We start from the raw sequence: 13,235 nt of genomic DNA, 5'->3' as shown, positions 1-13,235 counted from the left end.
TATTTTCAGACCTGCTAATTTAATTTTACAGAGGGGTCCACACCACATAGCCTCCCACTGAAACGAAGAGGTCTGTTAGTGATGGTCTAACGGCTGAAGGTTGTGTCATAAGCTCGACTAACAAGCAGTTAACGTCTCCCCCAGGCTGGTGACTCATAAAATGCCAAGACATGAAAGAAAATCCAAGTTTAGGTTATGACGCATGGCCCTGGGGGAAAAAATGTAAATATAAATGCGAGTTGTAAAGTATCTTCAGAGATGCGAAATGCGAAAATGTGAGTAAATGTGTTTTGACTCTAAATGATTTTATGATAATGAAAAATGGGGTGCACATCGACAAAAACAATCCATTACATACATTTCAGTGTTCCAAGTATGCCACAAAACCTGAGTATAAACCAAGAAAACCACTCTGTAAAAGGGAAACTTCTGTATTTTAGAATCTAGACCTTATTTTCTCATGTTTTTGTGTTTAGGTGACTGAATGGAGACAGAACTTTTTGAAATTGGTCCTGTATTGACAGAGAGACTGTTGCAGCTGCGAAACAGGCTACGGGCAATTGTGCACCATCAATTTATGTTGACTTTAAGTGCTTGTTTTTGCCACGGTCCTGCTCATTATCATTATTATTAGTGTCTGAAAACATTATGGAAAAGAAGCTACAGAGAAATGAAACATTTTTCCTTGCATGTCCAGGCTGTCCATTACGTGTCATCAAGTCTCACTCAAAGAGAAGTCTCCTTCTGCAATGTCACAGACTTGTACACACGGTCGAAATCAACCAAACATTCAGCCATGACATTGAAAATCTTTTAGATTACACTAAGAGACACTTTCTGTATTACACATCAAATTCTTCCCGACACTCCTTTCTCAAACTCACACTAACCTTTCCACCATTGTTTTTCCTGAAAGTCGCTCTTGAGAGATTTCAGAGTGAGACTTGGTCACAAGAACAAACAGACCAGTAAGTATGGAAAACTGTTTCATTCCTCTGTAGAATCCTTTACATAATGTTGTCACACACACTTCTAACAACCTGATATCAGTGGCAAAAACAAGCACTTAAAGTTGACGTAAATTGACAGTGCACAATTGCCCACTGGGATCACACCGTGGCCTGTTTCACTGCTGTGGTCTCAATCAATACTGGACCAATGTTAAATACTGCTGTCTCAATGAATCACTTAGGCACAAAAACATGGGAAAATAGTGTCCAGATTGAAACATACAGAAGTTTCCCTTTAAACCTTACTATGAACTAGTGGAGAAAATGTCAAAGGATACAGATATTGGAACGGTTTCGTACCTTTTATAAACCTAAGTCAATTCTTGTCTACCATACACGCAGCTGAGAAAAAAAAAAATGTATCAGACTTTCCCTGTAATGAATCCCAATTTACCTCAGTTGAAAAGGAATGTGATATTACAAACATGTGAAACCCTTTTCCATTTAACCCGTTTCCATTTATTACAGCTGAAATAATTATTTAGGGTGATCATGCAGTCCTTGATTCATTTTGTATCTAGTGTTACACATATCGCAATGCTCTGTCTGACAGTTTCAAAATGACAAACCTTCACTGGGTGTCTACTCCGCCTTCAGAGCCTCCTGTAGAGCAGCGACTACGACATCAGGTTGAGGAAACTTCAGCTTACGAGGCGGACCCTTCTTAATTCCAGTCCACAGCGAGGTTTCTTTAGGGATGAGAAAGAAATGTACAAGAGATGCAAAGTAAGTAGTAGTATAAGAGTGTCATTTGTAGGAACAATATAGAAGATAAGCAATACTATAAATGTATTTTAAAGTCCTCTAGAGGGTGGCAGTACAATTAAATGCTCCAATGTGTTTATTCTGATACTCAAAAACTAAGCAGTCAAAAAGTGAAAAGCAACTGATGTACCAACCTCTGACCTTCAGAGCAAAATAATCATACATATTAACATATGTATGCATGCATCACGGCTGATTAGACATGGGCACGTCTCTTTCTTTGTGCAGGCTTAATTCTCTCGAGCAGCCAATCTGTGCTCTTGGTAAACACAGCCCCTTGCTGTCTGTTTGAAGATGAATTAATGAGGCCTCAGAGACAACCACTCTGAGAACAAGTACAAATTCTGGCAATATTTTTTTTAGCTAATACCTTGGATATACAGCTGATGTGAAACATTTTAAACTTTAAGATAAAATGAAATTTTGTGGTGTGACTTTACAAAATGGTTGCTTTATTTAATTCTGGTAATTTGTGAAGACTGCGTTCACATCACATGCCTGTACATAACTTTCCTGTTGAAATACACCATGTCCTTATTTGCCTTTCCGGACTCAGTGTCCTGTGGAAGAGCAACAGGCCTGGTAAACGTCCAAAAACTGAGATAGGGCTACTTGGCTGAGAATGATGACAGGGGACACCAAATGGCCAAGTTATTCTTGGACGTGCCATGATTCGTCCTCCTTACCTTTGCCTCCATCCAGCAGAATGATCTCGAAGCTGTTCCTGCGGGGGGCCTTGGGGTTGAGGACCACAGTCAGTTCAGGGTGGGCAGCCAGGAGGGCAGTTTTCACCTCCTGAGCGTTACGCCCATACACTCGTCAGCTCTTACTGCCAGAAATAAGAGATAAGAGATTAACCATCAGATGGACATCTGGTGGACACCCACAAGGAGCATGGCAGCATATGATGAAGCAATGATGTACATTTACTCAAGTACTGTCCTTAAATGCAAATTTGAGGTACTTTATTATAGTGTTATCATTTTATAACAACAACTTTTGTCTTAGTGAAGAACTAAAGATAGCAAAACAAATACAATAACTTAAAAAACAGGAGCACTAAACCACTGATATTGTGCATTAACTTTATTGCACAAACTTCATGGAGGAGTCCGTTTCAGTAGCATCAGTTGTTCTGCTGCTTCTTTTATTAAGTTATTACACTTGTTTGTAGCCTAATGTATAGCAGGATTGTGCAAAAAAGCAGTGGCTCCCATCCTTTTTGTCAAACAGCCCTTTCCGACAGGCTCAAGTACCCCTTCAATAGATAGGATGGGTTTTGGGGAAAACTGGGGTGGCTCAGTGGTTGCACAAGTGAGTCCATAAAAAACTTGGTAATCTTGATACTGCTTGACGATTTATTTTTCTAATTTTCACTACGTTTAGTCAAGCTTCCAAGTTACCAAAGGCTGCTGATGCATTAATCAGTGTATGTGTGCATCAATAAATATACAGGGTGTCTACAAGTATAATTAAGTTACATTTAAGTTTTTTAAGACCTGTTTAATATCACTTTAAATGAAATTTAAGACCAACCTTGCGACGGAAATACACACCAAAAGCGAAAATATACTATTTAAGTAAACACACTGATGTCAGTTCAAAATGAGCAGTAAAAATAACCCTGACAATAGTTTCTGTGCTTACTGCTCTGCACGTTCGATCCCACAGCCCTGATCCCCATTTTACCACATTTAAAACCTTCAACATACAGCACAGTTTGCTTCGTAAACATTTCCAGGCCCTGACTTTAAATCACCATGAGTTATTGTTATTCTTTAAAACTATTTGTCCTTACACTTGCACTTGCCCACTTTTCCATTGCTTGCAAGGTCCTAGTTAAATGATGCAGACTCATTGCGTGATCTAAGTGCGTGAGGGGGCAAAAAAAGGACATAGCGCGCATACAGGTGTTGAATTTATTAACTTTGTGAAAGTATGAATGTATTGCTTCTACATGTGAGTAAGTGCACTTTAAAGTTTAGTATCCAGGTCCTTACAGGCTTTATAATGTGATATCACTAATAGGTTACAAAATTGGCACCATCCCCTAGTCAAATGTTGCTTAAATATGCATGCGCCTGGTAGATTTGCTTCAGTCACCAGCCATTAAAAAATAATGGTAATCTATTGAGAGGTTGGTAGTGTTTGTACATTTACTAGCCATTTGGCCCCTGTGTTAAATGGTTAATTTTACACCTTGCATAAGTGACTCACCAGTGTTCAATGACCACCCTTTGGCCCTCCTGGCCGTTCTCCTCCTCTTCTCCTCCGTCCTTCTTCTCCTCCACAGATGGTTTCTCCTCCTCTGCCTGAACCTCCGCTTTGCGCTTCCTCCCTCGGCGACCTGAACACACGTGACGTTGCGTTTGTTTTCATGACATTGACTAAGTGGAGTGTTGTAGAAAAGCATGTCAGACTGGGGAGTGAGTCATTACTTTAACGTATTAGACACTAATGTGACTGAAATTAGAAACTGGTAACACTAGATAATAAATCTTCAAACATTAAATCCCCACAGTTTGGCTGCTTAGCTCCACCGTTAGCCATGAAGCTAGCTAACGTTGACTCCAGCAACCTGAAGCTCACAAGAGGAAGTCTAATCCCAACATGATAACCACTGTAACAAGTGCTACAACACGCTGTACCTGTGTGTAAACTGGAAACAAGATACAACATACCTCTATTATGTTGCTATGTAATAGAGTTTATCTGTTCACAGTGGAATTTACACTACAAATACACTCACTTACCTGCAGTAGACGCCATTGTTGTTACAAAAGTTTCGCGCCGCGCATGTCGACTGTACCACAATTTATGGCTGAAGGGGTGTGGGACCAAACCATTATTCCATTACTCTGAAACATTTTGTTCAAACTTGAGGTTTTTCGTGAAAATATATTCATTACGCGTATTAAAATACGTATATTAATAGTTGTAAATTCTGACTTAAAAATATTCATCATACATAGTGTATGAAGATAAGTATTCTGTTGAAAAATGAAACAAGCCTATTTTACGATGCCACCATTTTTAAAGTCCAGTGTGTAGGGGGATATATTCACAGAGATGGAATACAATACAAAAAAAATATGTTTTCTTTAGTGTATCACCTGAAAATAAGTGACGTTTCATTACTTCCTCTTCTTTGAGTTTTGATGTAGGGTGTTAAACCGGCTTTTAGGTGCATTGCCGCCACCTACTGGACTTGTGTGGAGTGAAGCCGTACATTGGCAGGAAAACAAATAAAAATAAAAAAGGTAATGAATGAAAAAATAACAACCAAATTATTTCTATTATTTCTGTTACTCTTAAGTAATCAATTACAAGCTGGGGTGCTTTCCTTGATGTCTCTTCCAACAGATTCCCCAATGTAATATCGTGTTTTTCTCCACTTAGTCCTTTTATGCACAACCCTCTTTCATCGTGCCTGTTAAAATCTTTTGGTCCATGTACCACGGTTTCCTGTTTATTACAGTGAATGCATCGTCCTGTAGGGGTGCTATCCAATGGCCAATTTAGAGTCACCAATTAACTTAACCTGCATGTCTTTGGACTGTGGGAGGAAGCTGGAGAACCGAGAGAAAACCCACTCTGATACATGCCAACTCCACACAGAAGGGCTTTGAACCCATGAGCCGTCTTGCTGTGAGGCCATAGCATTAACCACTGCATCACCATGTCACCCACTCATTTAATCCAGTATTCTATTCTCAGACAAGTAATGACCATCTCTTCTCTCAGGCGTCCACTCTGTATTCCACCAACACCTACATGTTTTGAATACTGTAAAGATGTGTTTTCCTTACCTTAGAATGGGCTGTTTGTATCTACATAGGGAGTGGGTTCTCATCCACGGAGATCGCCATGTTGCACCACTATGTCTCTACAATAGCCCAGAATGTACAAACCAAACACTGACTTTAGATGGGGCTATTCACTTTTGGCATCAGCCACCGTAGTTAGAAGTCCCTCCACAACAAGCAGCATCACATAAACTTTTTTTTTTAATGTGAAACTGCTTGTGTTGGAGAGGAGGAGACCTCTGTGGTAAAAAGTCCTGAAAGTCTGGATCTTAAGTCATCAGAGATAAGAGATGAACACACAGTAGCAGGTGCTAGGCTAAAGGCCAAACAGTGTAGAAGAAACACTGATTTGTAACGTGGAATGGCTTTATTAAGTGTTCTTGCTGGGGTGATTTACCTGGTCCATTTGTTTTGGATGGTAAAAACCTCCTGAATGTGTGGATCACAAATAAAGTAAGCACATATTCATTTATCAGAGAAAAATGTGAGCACACAGCAGGCACTGTGAGAGCGGCCCATCTGCAACCTGACAAACAGAGAAGAAACATTGAGTAGTAACATGAAACCGTGGTATTCAGTATTTAAAAAAAAATCAGTTTTAACCACCTGGTCCATTTGTTTTGGAGAGGAAGAGACCTCTGCGGATAATTCTCTCCAGGTACAAAGATATGGCCCTATCTGGTGCCAGTGTCTGGTTCGTCGTCCTGGGTCACAGTAGAAACATGGAGGAGCACCATGGCGGACCCGCTCCCAATGTAGATATATATGGCTCATTCTAAGGTAACAAAAACATGACAATTCTAATTTTTAGGTGATTTTACACTCAAGAAAACATATTATATTCTAATCCTGCAGGTATATCCCACTACATCCTACACGCTGGACCTTTAAATACTCAGTTATAGTGTTTGTTGTTAATGTTTCTTGCCTGACTTGAAGATCAGTTGTGTCACCTGCTCGCTTTTGGAGGACGTCAGTGGAAATAGCTTTGAGCTTATGTGTTTGTTTCAGTCTTCATCAGTTTTTATTGCATGTTTGTCTACATGTTTATCTACATATTTATCCATTTTCAGTCTAATTCAAACAAACTTTTGTGTGCTTCACCAGAGAATTTACTCCCGCTCCTACCTAGCGCAGAGGCAAATTTATAATCTGGCAAGCCAACAGAGTGTCTTTAATGGAAAATGATCCTATTTGGTGTTCAGCATGATGCATATAGATCACAATGGATTTGACAATGGCATGAAATGATGCAGACAATGTAAAGCAGCTTTACATAGCGAAGAGCCCACTGTTGATACACAGATGGTGTGTCGGGACCACTGACAGAAATATTAGTCAGACAGACTTTTTTGGTCTCACATTTGCGTCATCCCATTTAGCTAAAACCTAAACACTCTGAGATCAATACCCCCTTCTGGCTGTTTCAACTCAAGATCTATGCAATGTCCTGGGTAAACAGTGGGAAAGATTAATGCAGGTCCCAAGTGGTGTTCTCCTATGGTCTGTAGCTAACTGTTTGCATCACTTAATTCCCAAATGTAGCCATGTGAGAGACGGCAGGAAGACAGCATCCAAAACAAACAAGAGGAAAGTGAGAGAAAACCTTGCAGCACTCCAGACGGATGTGTTTGAGTACTCCAAAGTTAAGAGCAAATATGGTGCTACCGGAATAGCAATACAGAGTCCACGTGTCTCTCACAGTGGATGTGGCAGTCACATTTTTGGGCACTCATACAAATTGTCTAAAGGACGTCACAGGCTGCGTGTGTGCCAACAAACATGGGCTATACAACTCCCCAGAACGAGGCGGTGTGAGTGACTCACAAGTGCTCATTTAATAAATGTTCTTTTGTTCACAACAAACTCAAGACGCACACTTCATTCTTGCCTTGCAGTCACTTTTACTGTTGCTGTCTTTGCCATGCTATTAAATCTTCTCTGTGTGTCACCCTTTACAGACCAGACACAAAGACACATTAAATCTCCTCTGTGTCTTTGGATCCCAATCTGTCTCTGCAGTCTGTCGCAGTGTATTTTTAGCCGTGTGCGTAAACCTTCAGAGGGGCGGACAGACCGTGGGACAGATGTGCCCTGTCTTCACCCTGCTCTCCTCTTTTACTTCTGACTGACTCAGGACCGGATGCAGAGCTCCTGGTTGCCTCCTCGCTGCACAACGTGGAGCTGGTGATCATTGCTAACAAACAATCATACATCCACACAGATATTTCTGTGCGTACACTCAAGCAAGCAGAGGAACAACAACAGAAGGCAGATATTTCATTCATAAAATGAAGTCTTTTTGTTTGCCTCTCTCTCAGCTATGCATCATATTCTGATTCTTTAAGACACTGCAGCTGGTGAAGATATACTCTGATGTTTAATTGTTTGTTAGTCTTGTGCTTCCTTCTCTTTCAGTGGTTCTGTAGTAAATCTATTGAGCAATTTGTAACTTTACACTGTGAAAAAATGCAAGATGGTTTCACTTAAAACACATGTTCCCCTGCTGCCTTGAAAATTGGAGTTAACTGAACGAAACATGAGTAACTATGAGTTAATTAAATTTAATATATTAAGTTCAATCAACGACAATTGCAGTTACATTTTCTCAGTTTGAAGAGTAAATTAACACAGGCCTTTGCTGACAGTACACTTTTTCTTTGTACATAGTACATGATGCTGCTCATATCTTGTATGAAATCTTGTAATCTTGTATTTAAATCTCAAACCTTACATGCTGGGAAGTCTGATTTTAAGGATTCTCATGATTTCTGTAACCGCTTATCCTGTTGGGGGTTGCGGGGGACTGGAGCCGAGCCCAGCTGACACTTGGCGAGAGGCAGGGTATAGCCTGGTCAGGCCGCCAGACTATCACAGGGCTGACACATAGAGACAGACAACTATTCACACTCACATTCACACCAACGGACAATTTAGAGTCACCAATTAACCTGCAAGCCCAATTTTAATCAATAGAAATAATGTATTGTACAGTAGATTAATGATAAAAAATGTCTTGTTTCTAGTGAATCCTTGTCTGCTGCTCAGTGGTTCAGCCATGAGTAATTAAGTACATTTACTCAAGTATTGTGCAGTTTTGAGGTACATGTGCTTTTCTTGAGCATGTCCATTCTATGCTATTCACTACCTGTAATCCCCTACATTAATCTGACAGCTAGAATTACTGGTTATTTTTCAGATTTAGATTGGACATTAAAGGCACATTTAAAGCTTTTGTAACAGAGTGGTGCAAGAATGAGTCCCAAACCCTGGAAATGAATTGGTATTTTTGTACTCCTGGTTCCCTCACCTCAAAGTCAGTGGGGCTTTTTGTTGGATGCCAGAAATACGGTCTGTGGTTCACACAAGCTTAATTATTTTCATGTTCTATGACATGAAATATGTCAGCAAATGCCCCACTTGTGAGTTCTTTTTTTTCATTTGTTTGCCACAGAGCTTATTATCTGCAGTAATCCAAACTCCAATGGAAAAATCCCATCGGCTTCTTGTCAAGGGAACAATGGTGACGCTAACTTCCAAGCTGGCAAATAAACATCATCCCTGCACCACTCCATACAATGCATTGGTATAGATTTTACCAGTGGTTCCCAATCTTCTTCAGATGTCTATGAGCTGTTAGCAGTCCAACCAAAGAGACATTTCCTCTCTAACTTTCTAACTTAGTTTCACTGACATTTACAACATTCAAATTATCCAATACTTCACCAAAATCAGAGATTATAGAAAGAGTCTTTTTGTTGTTGTGTTTTTTTTTCTTTTTGTCTCTCATTAATCATTTCCCAGCCCCTCAGATTTATCTTGTGACACCATGGAGGAACTCTGACCCCCAGGTGGGACGCCCTGGACTAAATAATCTAACTTCAGATAATAAACTCCACCTAGAGTAGCTACATCAGGAAATGCTGCTTACATATTGATGCATTCGTATCAACAATTTTCAAGATTCAAGATAGCCTTTATTGTCATTGTACAGACACCTATACAATGAAATTGGGAGTGCCACAACTGAAGGTGCATTAGGAAAAAATATTAGAGCAAAAATAAAACAAGTGGAGACAACCCAAGACAAACAAGACAAATGAGACAAGAGCATACAGGTCATGTTATAATAAAAACAATAAGTGAAAAAAAAAAAAAATTGGCTACTTTCGTTCTTTTACTTGAGTAGGAGTATTTTTACATTGTTGTAAATTGTTGGGATGGCATGCAGCGGGGGGCAGTGGGTTAGAAAACAGTAGCAAAGACAGTGCCTTTGTGCATTGGGTGCCTGCTTTACCCACCGAGCTACTAAGTGCTCCACCTATGCACTATTTGGAGTTGCCAATTAACCTCACCTGCATGTCTTTGGAGGAAGCCGGAGTACCTGGAGAGAACATGCAAACTCCACACAGAACCGCCCACTGCACCGCCATGCTGCCATTTCAAAATCAGTTGCATGAAATTAAGCTGTATGACTAAAAGTACAGGCCATCTCTTTTTCTTCTCCTGAAGTGTTCATTCTGTTTTTGGGGGCATTTTGTAAATATTTTGGATGTTTCCTTCTGATGCCCTTTGTATTTCATCTGGTGACACACACAAGGGACAGGCTCATTATTACTCAGTGGGTGAACCCACAGCAAAGTCTCACTAGTGAGAATACTCAGTGTTTCCATGCAAAATGATTTATTTAGATAGTCAGGGGATCTCCTCGTCACTCTGTTTTCGTCCTCTTTTCTCCCTCTTCCTTTAGGTAAGTTATCAGCAGTGGGTTCGCTGCCCTGGTGGCTCATGTTTCCACATGCCGGACAATGGGAGCTGGTGAGTGCAACAGTGCTGCAAATGATGTTCGTCAATTATGGATGTCACGTTGACTGCAGCACTGTACTGTCGCACCGTCATCATATTCTCCCCTATAAGGTCAAGAAAAGACAATAATCTTATATCCTATTGTTTCAGAGCAGCCCTCAGAGGCAGTGAATGAATTCATCTCATCCCCTCAACGTCTCTCTCAGCCTCTTTGTTCCCTTTCCTTGCATTCTGACGTCAGGGTGTGAATCTCGGTTCATCCTCTGCAAATAAGAACATGTGTGAGGGTAAACCAACGTCAGTGAACACGCCAGTGACACGCAGGCGAACACGCCAACTCACACGAGCCAACAGGCACGCTTGGCCAAGACGAGCAGAAACCATGTGGGAGAGACTGTGTGACAGGCAGAGAAGGGAGAGAGAAGTGCTGGAGTGATAGGGGTTCAGACAAAGACTGAGTGACAGCATATGAAAGGCAAGCAAACACACAAAAGAGAAAGGCACAGGGAAGAAAAATAGGATGGAGAGTTGGGGGAGAATAAGTGGGCACAGTGTGTAATATGCGCACATCATCAAAGTCTGACAACTTCAGAGACGTTCTCTTTGCTAATGGCCTTGTTGTGTTCCTGCACCGGAAAAACAGCAAAGATGTCCCATGACCACCCAGGCAGCTGCTTCCAGGCATATAGGCCAAACGCCTACACTTCTGCCATAAAAGAGCAACTTGGAAATACAGGAAGAGTGAGCACATTGGTCACGATTCAAGTTTTTAATGTGCAGTTCTTGAGGTGGTTATCCCTGGCAGGATAAGACGTATCTGCACTTTTCTGTGAAATTATGACCCTTAGTAAATTGTCTTTCACAAACTATAACTTTAAAGTGTCATCTGATGTTTACAATGATTTTCTACCGAGCCATTAGTCATCATGTGAAATATTTATGATACCCTGAGGTGAACCTGGTCACTGCCTGCATGTTGTTCTTTCTTAAATGGTGTACGCCAATGTCCTTTGAAAATGTTGGACAACAGCAGTGATATTTTACATGTTTCCTCTCTCAAATAATGTGCATAAAGTCTAAACCCACTGATGTTTGAAGCAGAGCCATGCACGGGACTGATTTCCTATCCTACTCCTGCCCACTCCCGCTGGATTTCTGACCATTACCACCCACAGAGTGTTTTATCTACTCCCGCCCATTACCACAAAGTGCATCAGCTCCTGTTGGCACCTGCAAACATTCTGACCATACATGCTGGCACAGTAGATGATCATTAGATTTGGTCTTTTCCTGTTCCTGTGTAACAGCAGGGAAAGCACGTAATTTACTCTGGTATTAAGAAAGATATGCATATCTGTCGGCAATAACTAGCAGAATTATGCTCCAGTGCATAGTTACATTCATGGTTCCAGTTATTCTGGTTTCTCTGGGATTCAGTGTTATTTTTATTATCTGTAATATTCCCAAGAAAATCCTCCAAATGTCTGACTTGCCTTGCTTTTCTTCTTTTGTAATATCCTGCTTTAATCTTCTTTTCTGCCTCACCTGTTGATTTCTCCATCCTTCATGTTAATTAATCTCTCTGCAGCTATTTTTTGGACAACCGGAGATAAAACCTCGCTGCAAGATTTGTATTGGGTCCCCAGTCCCAATGCAGTCCTCTAGATTGAAGCCTTGACTGCCAGGAATTATGCTCTTACTTTATTAAATCCTAAAAGTTGCATAGTTGGAGTTAGATGAGGACACTGACACAACTCTCTCGTTTGGTAAATATGAAGCCACGGCCAGCAGCCGCTCTGCTTAGCTTAGCACAAAGTCTGGATACAGGATGAAAAAGCTAGCCGACTTCTGTCCAATGACAAACAATGTCTAATAATTTGCTTTTCAGGCGGCTGCTCGCTGTCGTCTGAGAGCTGTATGAGTGGTATCAATCTTCTCATCTCACTCAACGCCACATGCAGCTATCCCAAAATATCAACCTACTCCTTTAAAGCGCTAACACCTTGACGTCAAAGAAAAACACCACCCTTGAATTGTCTTACGCTATATTACGCCGGCACCCTACTGGCTCCTTCAACACCTCTGAGTTGTTTCTGTTAGTCATTTTCCACCTTTCCCTGGTTGCCAAGCACCAGTGCTCCAACTGTAAACTTGTTACAGTCCCTACTTTGGAATGAAAATAGATATAACTGTGAATAGTAGCAGTGGCATGTTGGGAACAAAGATAGTTGAGAAAAACAAGTTGGACTCCTTTGTCAAAACACAGACGGTGTTACATTCTTGTCTCTTTATGGAATTTGTCATCTTTTGCCTATGCTATCTTCATGAAGGTCAGACAGTGATCTCGATCAGGGGCATTTAGTTCATGGGCCACATTCAGCCCAATTTGATCTCAGGTGCACCAAACCACTGCATAAAAACTTTAAAATTAAAGCACCTCTGAATGTTTACCTTTCCTTTATTGTAAAGAAGGCCATGTCTGAAAACGTAAAGGAAAAATAAGTGCAATTTCAATAATATGTCTCAGTTTTTCCACACTCAATTAGTCTCTTTGTCATTACATGTGCATTTTTCCATATATTTCAATTCCTGTGTAGTAATCAAGCAGCAACCTCTGAGGCCAACATGGAAGTGTCAAAAACCGCGCTTCATCAAATGTTAAAATGCCCAACTTTACAGTAGACATAAACACGTTTAAAGCCTGGTACAAAAAACAGCTTGGTCTCTACAGCTAATTTCAACATTCCTGACAGCTGGACAAGGGGTGATTTTTTTTATTAAAGCCCGAAGTTACACATATTTAAGGGCGGGGACGCTTGAGTGACAGGCTGTCTGTGAGGCATCACTA

General features: G+C 40.7%; 1 protein-coding gene across 2 annotated transcripts in view; it reads right to left on the bottom strand.

Moving 5' to 3' along the window:
- The window catches only part of selenoh (selenoprotein H), a 5,968-nt gene extending 1,367 nt beyond the window's left edge, over positions 1-4,601 (bottom strand). For both annotated transcript variants that reach the window (XM_033632393.2, XM_033632394.2), the window contains exons 1-4: positions 4,529-4,601; positions 3,993-4,122; positions 2,462-2,604; positions 1,580-1,699 (exon numbers count right to left, since the gene is read on the bottom strand). In XM_033632393.2, coding sequence (XP_033488284.1) covers positions 1,593-1,699; positions 2,462-2,604; positions 3,993-4,122; positions 4,529-4,544 — 396 coding nt within the window. In that variant the 5' untranslated portion in view covers positions 4,545-4,601 and the 3' untranslated portion in view covers positions 1,580-1,592. The remainder of the gene's footprint in view (positions 1-1,579; positions 1,700-2,461; positions 2,605-3,992; positions 4,123-4,528) is intronic.
- Positions 4,602-13,235: the final 8,634 nt, after the last annotated feature.

The sequence above is a fragment of the Epinephelus lanceolatus genome, chromosome 7, assembly GCF_041903045.1.
Source record: "Epinephelus lanceolatus isolate andai-2023 chromosome 7, ASM4190304v1, whole genome shotgun sequence".
Taxonomy (NCBI): Eukaryota; Metazoa; Chordata; class Actinopteri; order Perciformes; family Serranidae; genus Epinephelus; species Epinephelus lanceolatus.
This window is presented reverse-complemented; position numbering and strand designations above follow the sequence as displayed.